The sequence below is a fragment of the Oncorhynchus gorbuscha genome, linkage group LG06, assembly GCF_021184085.1.
Source record: "Oncorhynchus gorbuscha isolate QuinsamMale2020 ecotype Even-year linkage group LG06, OgorEven_v1.0, whole genome shotgun sequence".
Classification (NCBI taxonomy): Eukaryota; Metazoa; Chordata; class Actinopteri; order Salmoniformes; family Salmonidae; genus Oncorhynchus; species Oncorhynchus gorbuscha.
Genome location: NC_060178.1, coordinates 71,591,266 through 71,608,530, shown reverse-complemented (window position 1 = coordinate 71,608,530; position 17,265 = coordinate 71,591,266). Strand labels below are relative to the sequence as shown.

The following is a 17,265-nucleotide window of genomic DNA, read 5'->3' as shown; positions in this document are numbered from 1 at the left end:
AACCAGGCATTGACAATGCAAACAAGTTCTCAGAAAGGCTCCATTTCGGAAACAATGAGTAAAAATACAGATCTAGGGCTCGATTCAGTCCATATCATAAAAAATTCAGTGTTTCTAGCGAGATTGAAATTTCATGGTAATTTCAGATTTAAACTGACATATGCTGTGTTTACCGAATGCAGTCTTCTTAAAATGTATATCTCACTGTAGCTCACATCTTCAGCACAACGGATTGAATCGAGCCCCTAATAAATGTAATCTAGGGCTGAATTCAATTGTTATCACAGAAGTATCATGGAAGATCTACGTTATAGCTCAATTTAGATTTAAAGGTGTCACGAGAATTTCCAATCCCAATGATAATAACAATCAATCAATACCTCTGACCAATCCCCAAGGTCTGTAAGACCATGGGTATAATAATAATTAGTCAAAGACTCAGCTTATGCAAAAGGTTAGTAGAGTTTATTCAGAGAACGTTCTAAATTCAAGAATACAAAGAGATCCATTTTATAGCTGCGCACATACTTCCACACAAACAGTCGATATCCTATGCACATACTTCCATACAAACAGAAGGTATCCTATGCACATACATACACACAAACAGAAGGTATCCTATGCACATACATACACACAAACAGTAGATATCCTATGCACATACATACACACAAACAGTAGATATCCTATGCACATACATACACACAAACAGTAGATATCCTATGCACATACATACACATAAACAGTAGATATCCTATGCACATACATACACACAAACAGTAGATATCCTACGCACATACATACACACAAACAGTAGATATCCTACGCACATACATACACACAAACAGAAGGTATCCTATGCACATACATACACACAAACAGAAGGTATCCTATGCACATACATACACACAAACAGTAGATATCCTACGCACATACATACACACAAACAGTAGGTATCCTATGCACATACATACACACAAACAGAAGGTATCCTACGCACATACATACACACAAACAGTAGATATCCTACGCACATACATACACACAAACAGAAGGTATCCTACGCACATACATACACACAAACAGAAGGTATCCTACGCATACTGTCTCACTACCCAGCCGACAGAGATTAGGGAGACCTTGACCTTGAGACGTACTCCTCATTCTCTCCCAAATCTCTCGTCAGGTCGGCACCGAATTTTGCTCAGACAGTCTGTGTCTAAAATACCATAAAGACAAACATTAGCCATATTGTTTTACCCTAATTCTGACTAGGACTACACATTTATTGATTATGATTTCATACATTATAATCAATTCCATACAATTATATGTTTCAGGGTGGAATATTCGAATCATTCAATTAACAGATAAATCCCATTTAACAAAAGGCAATGTTCTTGCGTTCGCGGATACCGCATTCACAGTAAACACTACATATGTCAGCTCAATTGACAATACCTTTACATTTTAACACAGATCTTCCACGACACATCCGTGATACGGATAGAATCCAGCCCCTAGTTAATGCAAATTGCTCCTCAGTTTTCTGCTTGGTAAACAGACACCTTCCGTTGCACTAGACAGAACTCAGAAAAAAACAACAGACACACGGATTGTTTTTGGAAAGATCTCTGGATGCCAACAAATTAATAGCAGAAACTTGAAAAAAGCACAGTGCTTCTGAGGAACGTATAAATTGGCAGTCAGATCTCCTATGATGCAAATCTGAGCTCCAAATGCATCAGTTATTGGTGTAATTACATTGGTAACACTTCAAAAGGTTATCATGATAACCATAATTGTCTCTGTCATGGTAATTATCAAATTATTCAGGTCCCACCCAGGTCATCATAGCAAAGGCCTCATTTTACGGTCCTTCACCATGCTACACCACAGAGAAATGAAAATAAGAGAAGATAAAACTAGAGAACAGAAAGATCTCTTTTATCTCCCCCCTCCAAAATAAATACATAATCGCCTAAGACACATCAGCAAACATTTTAAAACACAACACCCTCATCTCCTCTCGGTCTCGTTCACTCCGTGTCTCTCCATCTTGCTTTCCAGTTATGTTAGTCTGCCAGGTGTTTGCTACACACTCCGATTCCTCTTTCTTCAGAATACACTTTAAAAGGCTTTGCTTCTCCGAGCACAATGCTTTTTCTTAATTTATTCCAGCAATTACAGTGGTAGGTTTGAAATTATTTGGAAAAATCCAATGCATGTTGTCATTGGGAAGGTCATTTGTTCCAGCATATGCGCTAATGGGAAACTTGAAAAAAAAACGTTTATACTTGTGTAAGCTTGTGTAAGCTGCTGTTTTGTAAAATAGTAATTTGGAGGTTTTGTGACCATGTTACTCTTCTAGTTAAGAATGCAGAAAAAACTACAAGTAAATAGATTTCAGAACTGTTAAATTACGGAACTATAATCTGCTAACCCAGGTACTTTACTTTTTGTATAATGCAATGTAGCAGAGTTTATTAATGGATTTGGAGAACTAATACGATTTCTGCCAACACTTTTTTTGCAATAATACCCTTCTGTTGAGCTTGGGCAACTTTAATGGGGGCCACAAAAAATCTGAAGTCATCGTGAGGGGCCACAGTGGCTCGCAGGTCTGCATACCCACATCCATACCCACACATGCAGTCAGAGCCGGCCTGAGCCTTTTGGGGACCTTGCAAGCAAAACATTTTAGCGGCCCCCCTCTTAACAGAGGAGAGGAAAAGTTCATTTCCTGCAATTCTATGCATTTTTCCATGGGGAGGAGAGAAGATTTTGCAACTTTATAACTCATTTCATGCAGTTCTACTCATTTTTCATTTTTTAATATGATATCTGAGTGACAGTAACTAAAAAAATCAATGAGGGCCCCTGGTCGGTAATTTGAACATGATTACTACAAGTTTAGATATACAGTATGGCTAAACTAACTTGCCAATCAAAAATGGATTTGCTGACATGGGCTAATTGAGTGACTGTCAGTGACATAACAATAAGAAAACTGCTGATTCACAATCAAATGTAAATTGTACCATTTTTGGGGGAGGGGTATTGATCCACGGGCCTACAAGGGGGGGGGGGGCTGCCAGTTGCCCATCCCTAACTCCCCAAATAAACAACTAGCCCTACACATGCAGATATTTTTTGTTGTTGTACTTCGACCCCAATTGGTAGTTACAGTCTTGTCCATCACTGCAACTCCCCTACGGACTTGGCAGAGGTGAAGGTCGAAAGCCATGGTTCCTCCGAAAGATAACCCTGCCAAGCTGCACAGCTTCTTGACACACTGCTTGCTTAACCAGGAAGTCAGCTGGCGACCAAGGTCAGCTAGCAGGCGCTCAGCCCACCACAAGGAGTCACTAGAGTGAGATGAGACAAAGAAATCCCGGCCGGCCAAACCCTCCCCTATCTCGGACGACACTGGGCCAATTGTGCGCCGCCTCATGGGTCTCCCGGTCACAGCTGGCTGTGACACAGGCTGGGATCGAACCCGGCTCTGTAGTAACGCCTCAAACACTGGAATGCAGTGCCTTAGACCGCTGTGCCACTCGGGAGGCCCCTGCACATGCAGATCTGAGCATATAAAAAATGCTTCAAACCATAACATCTGGAACCTTTCCCTTGAGCTTTGAAGAAAGCATATGACAATTTCAGTTGAAAGGGAAGGCGGTATTAGCAAAGATCATGTGCAGCCCTATTTATCTCCATATTACGTGATTCCGCTTGAAAATGTCTACATACAGTATCATAACATCAGAATAAATGTGCGGGTTGTTGTGCAGACATACGTACCTGGCCTGGTCAAAGTACTCTTTGTTCTGGTTCCTGTAGAACACAGAGAAGCGCAGCATCCTCCCTGCGATGACCTCAGCCTTCTCCAGCAGTTGGGTTAGATGCACCGTGGAATAATCTGGAAACAGGGGTTCGGATTAGCCATTAGACAAATATAAGAGAGAATATAGCATGTCCATCGTATTAAAGGCAGAAGGTTTTAGGGAGATATCTATCTATTTGTTTCCCTGCCCCTTGCCTCACCGGCGGTGGTGAACTCTATGATCTCGCTCCACTCTGACACAGCGTAGTCTCCGTCGGTCTGTTTGGAAGCTGTCTGGACGGCCACAGTGTACTCTGTACGTGGGCTGAGGAACCAGTGACCCCTCACCGTCATGGGCAGAGGAACCGCCTTCGCCACCAGCTTAGTGGGGACATCCTGGACGGGGACACAGACAGAGTGCTTACACGTAACATACACAAAGCTTACAACTCTACACACAAACTCTGCATTAACACATTGTTCACTGTTCAGCTGCACAAGCAACATATCATATGTATCAATGGGAGTAGGCCTCCTTATATATATATATATATATACAGTGCCTTGCGAAAGTATTCGGCCCCCTTGAACTTTGCAACCTTTTGCCACATTTCAGGCTTCAAACATAAAGATATAAAACTGTATATTTTTGTGAAGAATCAACAACAAGTGGGACACAATCATGAAGTGGAATGACATTTATTGGATATTTCAAACTTTTTTAACAAATCAAAAACTGAAAAATTGGGCATGCAATATTATTCAGCCCCCTTAAGTTAATACTTTGTAGCGCCACCTTTTGCTGTGATTACAGCTGTAAGTCGCTTGGGGTATGTCTCTATCAGTTTTGCTTCATGATTGTGTCCCACTTGTTGTTGATTCTTCACAAAAAAATACAGTTTTATATCTTTATGTTTGAAGCCTGAAATGTGGCAAAAGGTCGCAAAGTTCAAGGGGGCCGAATACTTTCGCAAGGCACTGTATATATATATATATACACACTTTAATGCCACATACACACCAAAACAGAAACTCAGCATAAATACACTTCTCAGTGTTAAGCTGCTCAAATGACACATGTATAGACTGTAGCATCCCCTTATCCCCATGTCCTCAAAACGTATTCACTGTATACTATGGAGCCTAGTATTACACTTCCTATCTCCTCCATCTATGCATTAGCTGCAGGACATTGATTGGGCCCGCACACCCTGCAGTATTACACCAGCCCCTGTGTAGCGACAACAGCAGTACATTAATGCACAACATCGTCCCTGTATGCTGTAATGAAAATAACTGCATGCGGTCTATATTCACACAGAGAATGTGAAGAAAAACACTTCCTTTAGGGGGGCTTTTATGGTCACTACACCCATAATGTGAGCCGGGAGACTGATGAAATAGGTCTGTAAGATTATACATTAGATCCATTCGATTAACGGCTGAAACAGCAGCCATCTTGTGCAATTAGTCTCTGCTAGTGTTATGTGATATCATTAGTGCTCAGAGCTAAGTCTGCTAGTAGAGTACACAAGGTTATCTGGTGTTAGAGAGTGTGTGGGAGTGTCAGTTCTGAGCACTGGTAAAAGGTTACACCTGATACACTTCTTGTTTGGAGTAGAAAGGTTACGATGTGAGTAAATACTGGTTGGTGTTCTAGCTCTAACTAAATGACTTGCTTCATCATGTAGAAATAATTTGATAGACAACTTCCCGCTCAAGGGAGTTTTTCCCTAGCCACTGTGCTTCTGCCTCTCCATTGCTCACTTTTGGAGGTATCTAAAGCACTTTGTGACAAATGCTGATGTGAAAAGGGCTTTATAAAATACATTTGATTGATTGATTGTATTACAGAATTAGGAAATGTCTGAGCAATTCCTTTGAAATAGCCTAGTTGTTGTTGTTGTGTGTGTGATAGGTTACCTTGTGTTTGAACTTGTTGGAGTTCTTGTTCTCCTTCTTATTGAGGTCAATGAAGTAGTGAGTGATGCGCTCCTTGACACGGGGCTCCATGTCCCAGCAAATCTTGAAAGAGTCACATGTGATGTTGCTGATCTTGATGTTCTGAGGGACAGGAAGCTCCTCCATCTCTACGATGCCGCTGTCCTGGGATGTATTACCTGTGGCACAGGGACAAAAGGAGTGGTTAGGCTTTAATACTTTCACATTTTACTTAACTACTGACGTTTATTTTCTTGAGACAGCAAATATATCAAATATGGCTGGCCCTACAGTCACCTGCACTATAGGGTGCACTTCCGGTACTCAGCTGCCTCTGTGCTCTGTGGAGCACTTACCATAAAGCAGGGAGCTCCACCGTGTATCTGTTGTCATGGCAATGCTGCAATCCCTTCAGATTACAAGCACATACAGTATTAAATATTTCAAACGCTGTTGATTATCGTGACTCAACCCAACACAGATGGATCTCTTAATAAAGCCTTGCTTTTTTTCTTTCATGGGGGACATTTTTATTTAGTCACAATGAAAATGTAAGTAGGAGATGCTTTGATAAGCCTTTCAGTTAGGGTCTGTCAGACCATGTTCTAGTCCAGCACAGGTGTACGTGGCAAGGTTTGGACAAATTCATAATTTCCTAATTGAATGTATTGTCAGACACCTTTTGGTGCTATGTTTATGAACATGTAATAACACAAATACTTATATATTTCTTCATTCCATTCTTTAGTGTGTATTGTTAGATATTACTGCACTGTTGGAGCTAGGAACACAAGAATTTCGCTACACCCGCAATGACATCTGCTAAATACTGTGTGTATGTGACCAATAATACTTGATTTGATGTGCATGTGCACACTCCCTCTCACACACACTCCCTCTCACACACACTCCCTCTCACACACACTCCCTCTCACACACACTCCCTCTCACACACACTCCCTCTCTCACACACTCCCTCTCTCACACACTCCCTCTCTCACACACATTCCCTCTCTCTCTCACACACACACACACACACACACACACACACACACACACACACACACACACACACACACACACACACACACACACACACACACACACACACACACACACACACACACACACACACACACACACACACACACACACACACACACACACACACACACACACACACACACACACACACACACACACAGAAATACAAATAGCCCTATACACCAAAACAAGTGAGTGAATAAGAGCTTTGTAACATGGCCATGAGCTTAGAATCCACTACACACAAAAAAGAAACACTCTTGGCATGGCAACAATATGTTTTCTGTGCAAGCTCTAAATACAATAACTAGATGCAAGAATGTGGAATTCTGGGGTAATGCACAGGACACAATAAACAATGAGAAAATCAGCAGACCATGGGACTCCTATCTCTGACCATGAGCTCTGAGGCTGGATGATAATTGAGTATTTCCACAAATTGGGTCAGGGTTTTCTCCCTATACACACACACCATGGGTGTAACAGTTTCACCATGTTAGATTGACCATTCATATGGAGTATTTACAATCATGTCAAATGAATCATTTATACTGAGGTTATTGAACTAGGCATGACAAAATGCGTTTCTGCCAAGGGTCACCTTTCAACCCAGGTCGTCTGTTCTGTGCTAAACAAACTTCTGCCAAGCCAGTTGAAGAGTAGATATTTTCCTGAAAAGTAGCATATTACAATAAAACTGAGACACACTACTGGGACAACATACTCCCTTGACAAATGAAAGCAGGGGAGCGTAACTCACAATGACCCTTGTAGAAACAATTGTCTATTTTTCCTGTAGGCCCCACCCACGTTTGTCCTAAAGAGTGTTTAGCTGATTAACAGGAACAGTGATCTTTACCTCACAGAGGTCTCCTTTCCTTAGTGCCTAAGCTAGTGCTCAATGAAAGAATGTACAGTAGTACCAAACAAAATGAATGAACCTGCCCCTAGGTAGAGTAAAGTAGTAACAGGTTGTAGACGTAGCAAAGTGGGTGGCAGGTAGCCTAGCGGCTAGAGAGTTGGGCCAGAAGTAACTGGTTTGAATACTTGAGCCAACAAGGTGAAAAATCTGTTGGTGCCCTTCAGCAAGGCACTTACAGACTCAAAGATGGAGAGGTTGAACATATCAGTGAAGACACCTGCCAGTTGGTCAGGGCATGCTGGGAGTACACGTCCTGGTAATCCGTCTGGCCCTGCGGCCTTGTGAATGTTGACCTGTCCTTCTGGACAGACTGGAGAGGTGGGTTGGCCTCCAGCCCAGTTCTAAATTGGTTTAGGACCTATTTCAAATCGGTCAAGAGTTTTGTCACTCATGGTGATCATAACTCAGAGAAAATAGATATCACGTGGCGTTCCACAAGGTTAGATTTTGGGCCCAGTACTGTTCAGTTTTAGATATGTTACCCCTTGTCAGCGTTATCAGAAAACACAGCATTGATTAACTTTACATTTCTGTGTCATCCGAGGATTCTAAACCTATCTTTTCTATTGCCTCTTGGGAGAGGCTGCTGACATCAGCCTTGCTGCTAATGATTCTTCACTCTTCTCTGTCACTGCAGCCTGACTGACTGCTCTGCATTGGCCTGGCTCATCAACTGTGTTACAGATGCCTGATCCATCTATTGACTAAGATCATGAGTGCTTTCAGAAAATGTACTGTAGCCTATCCATAGGCTGCTCACCTACACTTGTTGAGGGATACACAATGAATGGTCATATGCAAATGCATTCCTTGAAGCATAGATAAGTAGAACGCTGAGCTGTAGTCAATGACTAGCATTCTCACATAGGTGTTCCTTTTGGCCAGGTGTGAAAGGGCAGTGTGGAGTGCAATAGAGATTGCATCATCTGTGGAGCTGTTGGTGCGGTATGCATATTTGGGTGGGTCTAGGGCTTCTGAGATAATGGTGTTGATGTGAGCCATGACCAGCCTTTCAAAGCATTTCATAGCTAAAGATGTGAGTGCTACGGGTCAGTAGTCATTTAGGCAGGTTACCTTAGTATTCTTGGGAAAATGGACAATGTTGGTATTGCAGACTTAGCTCGTCACCTGTTAACACTAATGCCACCTCATTAACCTGCAAATACACGCATTACACTGACATGGTATGCCTGATTAATGCAGCCAATGTTTGCCCACATAACAGCTTTACACACTGCTTTAGTTGCAATAATCTAATCACACATACTGTGAAAATGGAGCCAGAGGGGAGGGCAGCCATTCTAATTTGTTTGTTTTTAAGAAGAGTTCTTCTTCAATGAGTTGGGCGGGAAGGATATACTATTATAGACACCAGACTAGGCCCAGATCCCTGTGATTTGCTGGAAAAGGAAACAGAGTTTTCGCGGAAGGAGATCAGGGTGCCTTGTGAGGATCAGGCGACGAGTGGATAATCTGCCCTTGCCTTCCATCCTGCTAGCTAACGTTCAATCGCTGGAAAATAAATGGGACGAACTGAAAGCACGTATATCCTACCAACATTTAAAACTGTAATATCTTACGTTTCACTTAGTTGTGGCTGAACGACGACATTAAGAACATACAACTGGTGACGTATACACTCTATCGGTAAGACAGAACAGCAGCCTCTGGTAAGACACGGGGCGGGGGCCTATGCATATTTGTAAACAATATCTGGTGCACGATATCTAAGGAAGTCTCAAGGTTTGCTCACCTGAGGTAGAGTATCTCATGATAAGCTGTAGACCACACTATCTACCTAGAGAGTTTTCATCTGTATTTTTCGTAGCTGTTTACATACCGCCACATACCGAGGCTGGCACTAAAACCACACTCAATGAGCTGTATTTTGCCATAAGCTACCAGGAAAACACTCATCCAGAGGCGACGCTCCTAGTGGCCAGGGACTTTAATGCAGGGAAACTTAAATCAGTTTTACTTCGTTTCTATCGGCATGTTAATTGTTCAACCAGAGGGAAAGAAATTCTAGACCACCTTTACACCACACACAGAGACGCGAACAAAGCTCTCCCTCGCCCTCCTTTTGGCAAATCTGACCATAACTCTATCCTCCTGATTCTTACTTAGAGCAAGAATTAAAGCAGGAGGCACCAGTGACTCGGTCTATAAAAAAGTGGTCAGATGAAGCAGATGTTAAGGTACAGAACTGTTTTGCTAGCACAGACTGGAATATAGGGATGCATGATATATCAGTGAACATATCGGAATCGGATGATATTAGCTAAAAATGCCAACATCGGTATCGGCCGATGCCTAGTTTAATAACGATGTGCAAAACCAATGTCAAAGCTGATTTGCATACCTACAGTGTATAATGACGTAATGACATCATGTAAAATGTTGCGCTATACGTGCAACGCAGCATTCATAAACTAGCCCACAATGTCTGCTGTGCAGTCAACAAGTCGAGCAGTCATTTGAAAGAGTAACAATTTCAACGAGACAATGCCAAGGCGAAATCAATTAAAGCCAAGATAATGGCGTTCATTGCCCTTGACAATCAACTGTTCTCTGTTGTGGGTGATGTTGGCTTTCGCCGACTGGTCGAGCACCGGTTAACACTCCCAAGTGCATTATTTTTCAGATGTTGCTCTACCGGAGTTACACAGTAATAGCGTCACTGCTATTAGCTTCACGACATACCTACTACGGAACGCCGCTTGGGTCTTTGCATGTCAAAAAAGATACAGTAGCACTGTCAAAGCTGTACGAAAAAGTCTGCAAACAAGCAAACATCAACCACGAAAGACGTGTTTACAATACCGCATTGGTAATTTAGCATAATTTGTTCGACCGCAACTTCGGGGGTAGCTAGCTTTAGCTTGGTACCTAGCTAGAACCAATACAACCAGCCTGAAAACAATGACCAGTAGAAACTGCAGTCATTTTCATTATTCTTAGCAATGATTTTGGAATAATTGTGAGTAAGTATTAGCTAGGTTAGCCACTTGTTGTTAGCCTATTGAAATGTAAGTTCAGTTCATGAAAATAAATAGCTGGCCAGCTACCTAACCCTGTTGCCCAAAGCTAACATTATAAGCAGCCAGCTAGCTTCATCTGGCTAGTGATGCTCGACCGGACCGGGTTAGGCACAATAGCGGAATTTGCGGTTTACGTTCAAAATAAAAGTATGTCATTGACAGTGATGCAAATAAATACAAATAGTAGAATTATACCATACTTTTATTTTAAAGGCTAACCACAAAGTCCACTATTGTGGCTAATCCTTATTTTGGTGTGTGTGTGTAACCTTTATTTAACTAGGCAAGTCAGTTAAGAACAAATTCTTATTTACAATGATGCCCTACCCCGGCCAAACCCGGACGATGCTGTGCCAATTGTGCGCCGCCCTATGGGCCTCCCAATCACGGCCGAATGTGACAGCCTGGATTCGAACGCGGGACTGTAGTGACGCCTCTTGCACTGAGATGCAGTGCCTTAGACCGCTGCGTCCATGTGTGTGTGTTAACTTTTTAACTGTACTAGAACGCTTTAAAGGATGCTACATTTTTTATATCGGTATCAGGATTTTAGGCAAGGAAAATATCAGATATCCGTATCGGCCAGAAATGTCATATCGGTGCATCACTACTGGAATATGTTCCGGGATTCTTCTGATGGCATTGGAAAAACGTATTGATAAGTCCTCGATACACTTATCAATAAGTGCATCGAGGACATCGTCCCCACAGTGACCATACGTACGTACATTCCCCAACCAGAGCTGCCATTTTCAAGGAGCTGGACTCTAACCCGGAAGCTTATAAGAAATCCCGCTATGACCTCCGACGATTTATCAAGCAGGCAAAGCGTCAATACAGGACTAAGATCGAATCGTACACTGTCTCCGATGCTCGTCGGATGTGACAGGGCTTGCAAACTATTACAGACTACAAAGGGAAGCACAGCTGCAAGCTGCCCAGTGACACGAGCCTACGAGATGAGCTAAATAAGTTCTATGCTCGCTTCGAGGCAAGTAACACTGAAACATGCATGAGAGCATCAGCTGTTCCAGACAACTGTGTGATCACACTCTCTGCAGCCGATGGGAGTAAGACCTTTAAACAGGACGCGGGGCCAGACGGATTACCAGGACGTGTACTGCGAGCATGTGCTGACCAACTGACAAGTGTCTTCACTGACATTTTCAACCTCTCCCGTCTGAGTCTGTAATACCAACATATTTCAAGCAGACCACCATAGTCCCTGTGCCCAAGAACACTAAGGTAACCTGCCTAGATGACTACCGACCCGTAACACTCATGTCTGTAGCCATGAAATGCTTTGAGGCTGGTCATGGCTCACATCAACACCATTATCTCAGAAAACCTAGACCCACCCCAATTTGCATATCGCACCAACAGGTCCACAGATGATGCAATCTGTATTGCACTCCACGCCTCCCTTTCCCACCTGGACCAAAGGAACACCTATGTAAGAATGCTATTCATTGACTACAGCTCAGCGTTCAACACCATAGTGCCCTCAAAGCTCATCAATAAGCTAAGGACCCTGGGACTAAACACCTCCCTCTGCAACTGGGTCCTGGACGTCCTGACAGGCCACCCACAGATGGTAAGAGTAGGCAACAACACATCGCCACGCTGATCCCCAACACAGGGGCCCCTCAGGGGTCAGTCACTTCCTGTACTCCTTGTTCACTCATGACTGCTCGGCCAGGCACGACTCCAACACCATCATTAAGTTTGCTGATGAAACAACAGTGGTATGCCTGATCACTGAAAACGATGAGACCTCCCTGTAGACGGAGGTCAGAGACCTGACCGTGTGGTGCAAGAACAACAACCTCTCCCTCAAAGTGATCAAGACAAAGGAGATAATTGTAGACTACAGGAAAAGGAAGACCGAGCACTTAGTGGAGCAAGCTGAGAGCTTCAAGTTCCTTGGCGTCCACATCACCAACAAACTAACATGGTCCAAGCACACCAAGACAGTTGTGAAGAGAGCTCAACAAAACCTATTCCCTCTCAGGAGGCTGAAAACATTTGGCATGGGTCCTCAGATCCTCAAAAGGTTTTACAGCTGCACCATCGAGAGCATCCTGACGGGTTGCATCACTGCCTGGTATGGCAACTGCTCGGCCTACGACCGCAAGGCACTACAGAGTGTAGATCGTAGAGCCAAGTACATCACCAGGGTCAAGTTCTTGCCATCCAGGACCTCTAAGCCAAGTCTAGGTCCAAGAGGCTTCTAAAAATCCATAGCACTCCTGAACAGCAAATCAAATGGTTACACAGACAATTTGCATTATCTATGCATAGTCACTTTAATAACTCTCCCTACATGTACATATTACCTCAATTACCTCGACACCGGTTCCCTCGCACATTGACTCTTTACCGGTACCCCCTGTATATAGCCCCGCTATTGTTATTTACTGCTGCACTTTAATTATCTGTTATTCTTATCTCTTACTTTTTGGGGGGTATTTTCTTAAAACTGGTTTGTTGGTTAAGGGTTTGAAAGTAAGCATTTCACTGTAAGGTCTTCACCTGTTGTATTTGATTTGATTTAATTTATTAGGCCTAGGTCTAGAATGAACTGTGATACTGTAGCTGTGCTAAATTGTCAACTATGTCTAAGTGACACACACAGCTTGTTAAAATATCATATCTTTGTTTCCAAAGAGGCTGATACTATTGGTAGGTAGGTACTTGCTTAGCCATATTAGATTATTTTACACCTGCTATACTAAATGGGCTACCAACTGTGTAGTCAACCATGAAATTACATTATTACTATTATTTCCTTCTGACAAATAATAGGCCTAAATGCATGATCCTTTTCATGTGATTTTCACAGTCTGTGGAGCTTCTTTACTTTCTCTGGCCCTCTCCCTTGAGAAATAGAAAGAAATTGGAGCTGGAAGAAAGATGGTCAGGTGATGATGTTCTGAGTTCAGACAGACAGGCAGACAGTGTTTGAATTGGTTTGAAATCAGCAGCAGCATTGGCTCCTTTTGCCTTCTCCCCAAGGCCCTCCTGTGGGGCTACAGTCTGCTCAGCCCGGACTCACTACACCAGGGATCATCAACTATATTCAGCCACGGGCCAATTTTTTCTTGAGCGGAGGGGTCCGGAAAATAATTTAAAAGAAATTGACCGCAAGAAGCCCAAACAGATATTTTTGACTGAAACAATCATTTCAAACCTTGCTTACATTTGTATATCACGTCATGTCTGTGTTATGCCTGGGAATACTGGGGAACAGATTTCTTAAACTAAAATCACTTGGAGCTGATTTCCTGGTGTTCTTTTACAGTCGTATGTCCAACAATAACAATTCCACACAAAAAAAGACCTGAGGTACACTGTACAGTACACCAGAACATCACTCATAACAGCGTCTAGAAACACAACTGATCCTATGGATTAGGCAGCCTACACAGAATTCTCACTGCAACCGAGGACCAGGGTACAGCCAAAGCGGGCCTAGAAGATCCTAATCCCGGTCAAGGTGAGACCAATGAAAATGTAGAGCTAGCTACAGGCCTCCCAAACCCTAACCTTTTTCTTAACCTAAGTCCCCTAACCTGCTCTGTGACATATTTTAATAACCTTTTGTGACTTCCTGAAACTAATTAGCATAACGCAACGGACATAAATATCCCTAGAAAATATTCCTATTCATGAAAATCACAAATGAAATATATTGAGACACAGCTTAGCCTTTTGCTAATCACCCTGTCATCTCAGATTTTCAAAATATGCTTTACAGCCAACGCTAGACAAGCATTTGTGTAAGTTTATCGATAGCGTAGCATAGCATTATGCCTTGCTAGCGGCAGGCAACCTTGTCAAGGAAATCAGAAAAGCAATCAAATTAAATCGTTTACCTTTGATGAACTTCAGATGTTGTCACTCACGAGACTCCCAGGTTGATAGCCAAAGTTCATTTTTCCCCAAAATAATATTTTTTTGTAGGCGAAATAGTTCTGTTTGTTCTTCAGGTTTGGCTGAGAAATCGCCCGGAAATTGCGGTACACCGAAAAATATTCCAAATTAGCTCCATAATATCGACAGAAACATGGCAAACGTTGTTTATAATCAATCCTCAAGGTGTTTTTCTAATATCTATTCAATAATATATTCGTCAGGACAATTTGTTTTTCAGGAGGACCGATTGGAGTAATGGCTACCTCTGTATTTTACGTGAGAATCTCTCTCGGAGCCACCATGTGACCACTTACGCAATGTGGGCCCCTATGGCTATTCTTCAACAGCAATGCGTAAAACTATGTCACAATGCTGTAGACACCTTGGGGAATACGTAGAAAGCGTAAGCTCATTGATGGCACATTCACAGCTGAATAGGGACTCATTGGAACGCAGCGATTTCAAAACCTGGGGCACTTCCAGATTGGATTTTTCTCAGGCTTTCGCCTGCAACATCAGTTCTGTTATACTCACAGACAATATCTTTACAGTTTTGGAAACGTTAGAGTGTTTTCTATCCAAAGCTGTCAATTATGTGCATATTCTAACATATATTACTGACAAAATATCCCGTTTAAAACGGGAACGTTTTTTTCCAAAAATGAAAATACTGCCCCCTAGTATAACCTGCTGGTAACTTCTCCTAACCTGCTACAAAAAAATTGTCCTCCATGCTATGACAGTTTACTTTTTGTTGCTAATGTTATCTCATTTTGTGATCTCATCCCTGCCTGTCGCTGACATCTTTCTTCATGCACGTGCGAGGACTTTTGCTTGCTACAGTATCTGCTGCTCGTCCGGACATATAAGGAAACAGGTAACAAAGACAAAAAAAAGATTCCCAGCAGCATTTACAATCTATCTAGTGGGCAATGTCTCACTAACTATAAACTTTAATCGTTTTATCTCCAGATTAATGAAAAAATGTAGCTAACAAGCTCGGGCCTGTTAGCTAGCTAGTCATGCGCTATCGAAGCACTTGCACAGGTACACATCTGCATAGCTACTTGAATTAGCTAGGCCGTTAATGAGAAGTTCAGTAATTTAGCCCGATCCTAGCAAGCTTGTGGCACAATCATTTTCAGAGTAAAGAACTTTGGCATTCAATAACATTGATCTAGAGAGCTAAGGGAGTGCAGGTTGTTTATTATAATCAAATCAAGCTTTATTTATATAGCACATTTCAAACATGAATGCAATGCAATGCCCTTCACAGGAAAAAACAAAAACTATGAAAATACATACATAAATATTTACTTCACAAAAAACAAGAGGATAAAAAACAAAAAGAATAACAATAAAAAACTGAAAGACTAAAGGGCATTAAGGAAAAGCAAAGCTAAAGAGGTGTGTTTTAAGATCTCTTTTAAATATGTAATAAAAGCATGGATGAATCTCTCTGTATCCGCCTGAGATAGAAATATATTTTGGTCATATTCCTAATGTGTGATTCAAAATTGAGTTCAGAATCTAAAATGACACCTAAGTTTTTTTACCTGGTGCTTTATCTTTATTGCCCGTGAATTAAAATGTGCGGCCAGATGTTCTCTGTGCTTTGGCTCCAATAATAAGTACCTCGGTCTTGTCTTGATTTAGCTGGAGGAAGTTATGAGCCATCCAAGTATTTAACTCACTAATACAGTATAATTTATCTGTGGAGCTAAAATCCTCTGATGACACAGAAATGCAAAGTTGTGTATCATCTGCGTAGTAGTGAAAATCAATGCAGTGCTTTCTGATAACGCTCCCAAGGGGTAACATATATAAACCGAACAGTACCGGACTCAAAGTCTAATCTTGTGGAACGCCACATGTGATATCTATTTTCTCTGAGTTATATTCACGAAGGGTGATAAAAAAAACTATTGACCGGTTAAATAGGTCCTAAGCCAATTTAGAACTGGATGGAGAGGCCAGCCCACCTTTCCAAGCACTAATTTATGGATGTCACATGACCGGGAATACAGATACACATCTGTTGTTCACTGATACCTTCAAAAAAAGTAGAGGTGGATCAGAAGCACAGTCAGTACCTGGTGTGACCACTATGTGCCTCATGCGGCATGACACATCACCTTCGCATAGAGTTGATCAGGCTGTTGATTGTGGCCTGTGGATTGGTGTCCACTCTTCTTCAATGGCTGTACGAAGTTGCTGGATATTGGCGGCAACTGGAACACTCTGTCACACACGTCGATCAAGAGCATCCCAAACAAGCTCAATGGGTGACATGTCTGGTGAGTATGCAGGCCATGGAAGAACTGGGGAATTTTTAGCTTCCAGGAATTGTGTACAGATCTTTAAGACATGAGGCAGTGCATTATCATGCTGAAACATGAACATGAGTTTAGGCATTAACTCAGAATTTGTATGGCCTGTCCCTAAACGCTGTCTGGGTTTAAACATCTTCGATTGTACAGAAAGTAAATACCTTAATCAATTACTAGTGACAGTATTAGATTACTTCCCAAGCAAGTCAATATTGTTTGTCTCCTCGGCTATAGAAGGTTTTGGCTCAG

General features: G+C 42.1%; 1 protein-coding gene across 1 annotated transcript in view; it reads right to left on the bottom strand.

Annotated features, from left to right (window-relative positions):
• Positions 1-17,265, bottom strand: part of LOC124038291 (phytanoyl-CoA hydroxylase-interacting protein-like) — a 38,898-nt gene that overhangs the window by 2,759 nt on the left and 18,874 nt on the right. The window contains exons 2-4 of the mRNA XM_046353962.1: positions 5,747-5,943; positions 4,045-4,219; positions 3,802-3,919 (exon numbers count right to left, since the gene is read on the bottom strand). Coding sequence (XP_046209918.1) covers positions 3,802-3,919; positions 4,045-4,219; positions 5,747-5,943 — 490 coding nt within the window. The remainder of the gene's footprint in view (positions 1-3,801; positions 3,920-4,044; positions 4,220-5,746; positions 5,944-17,265) is intronic.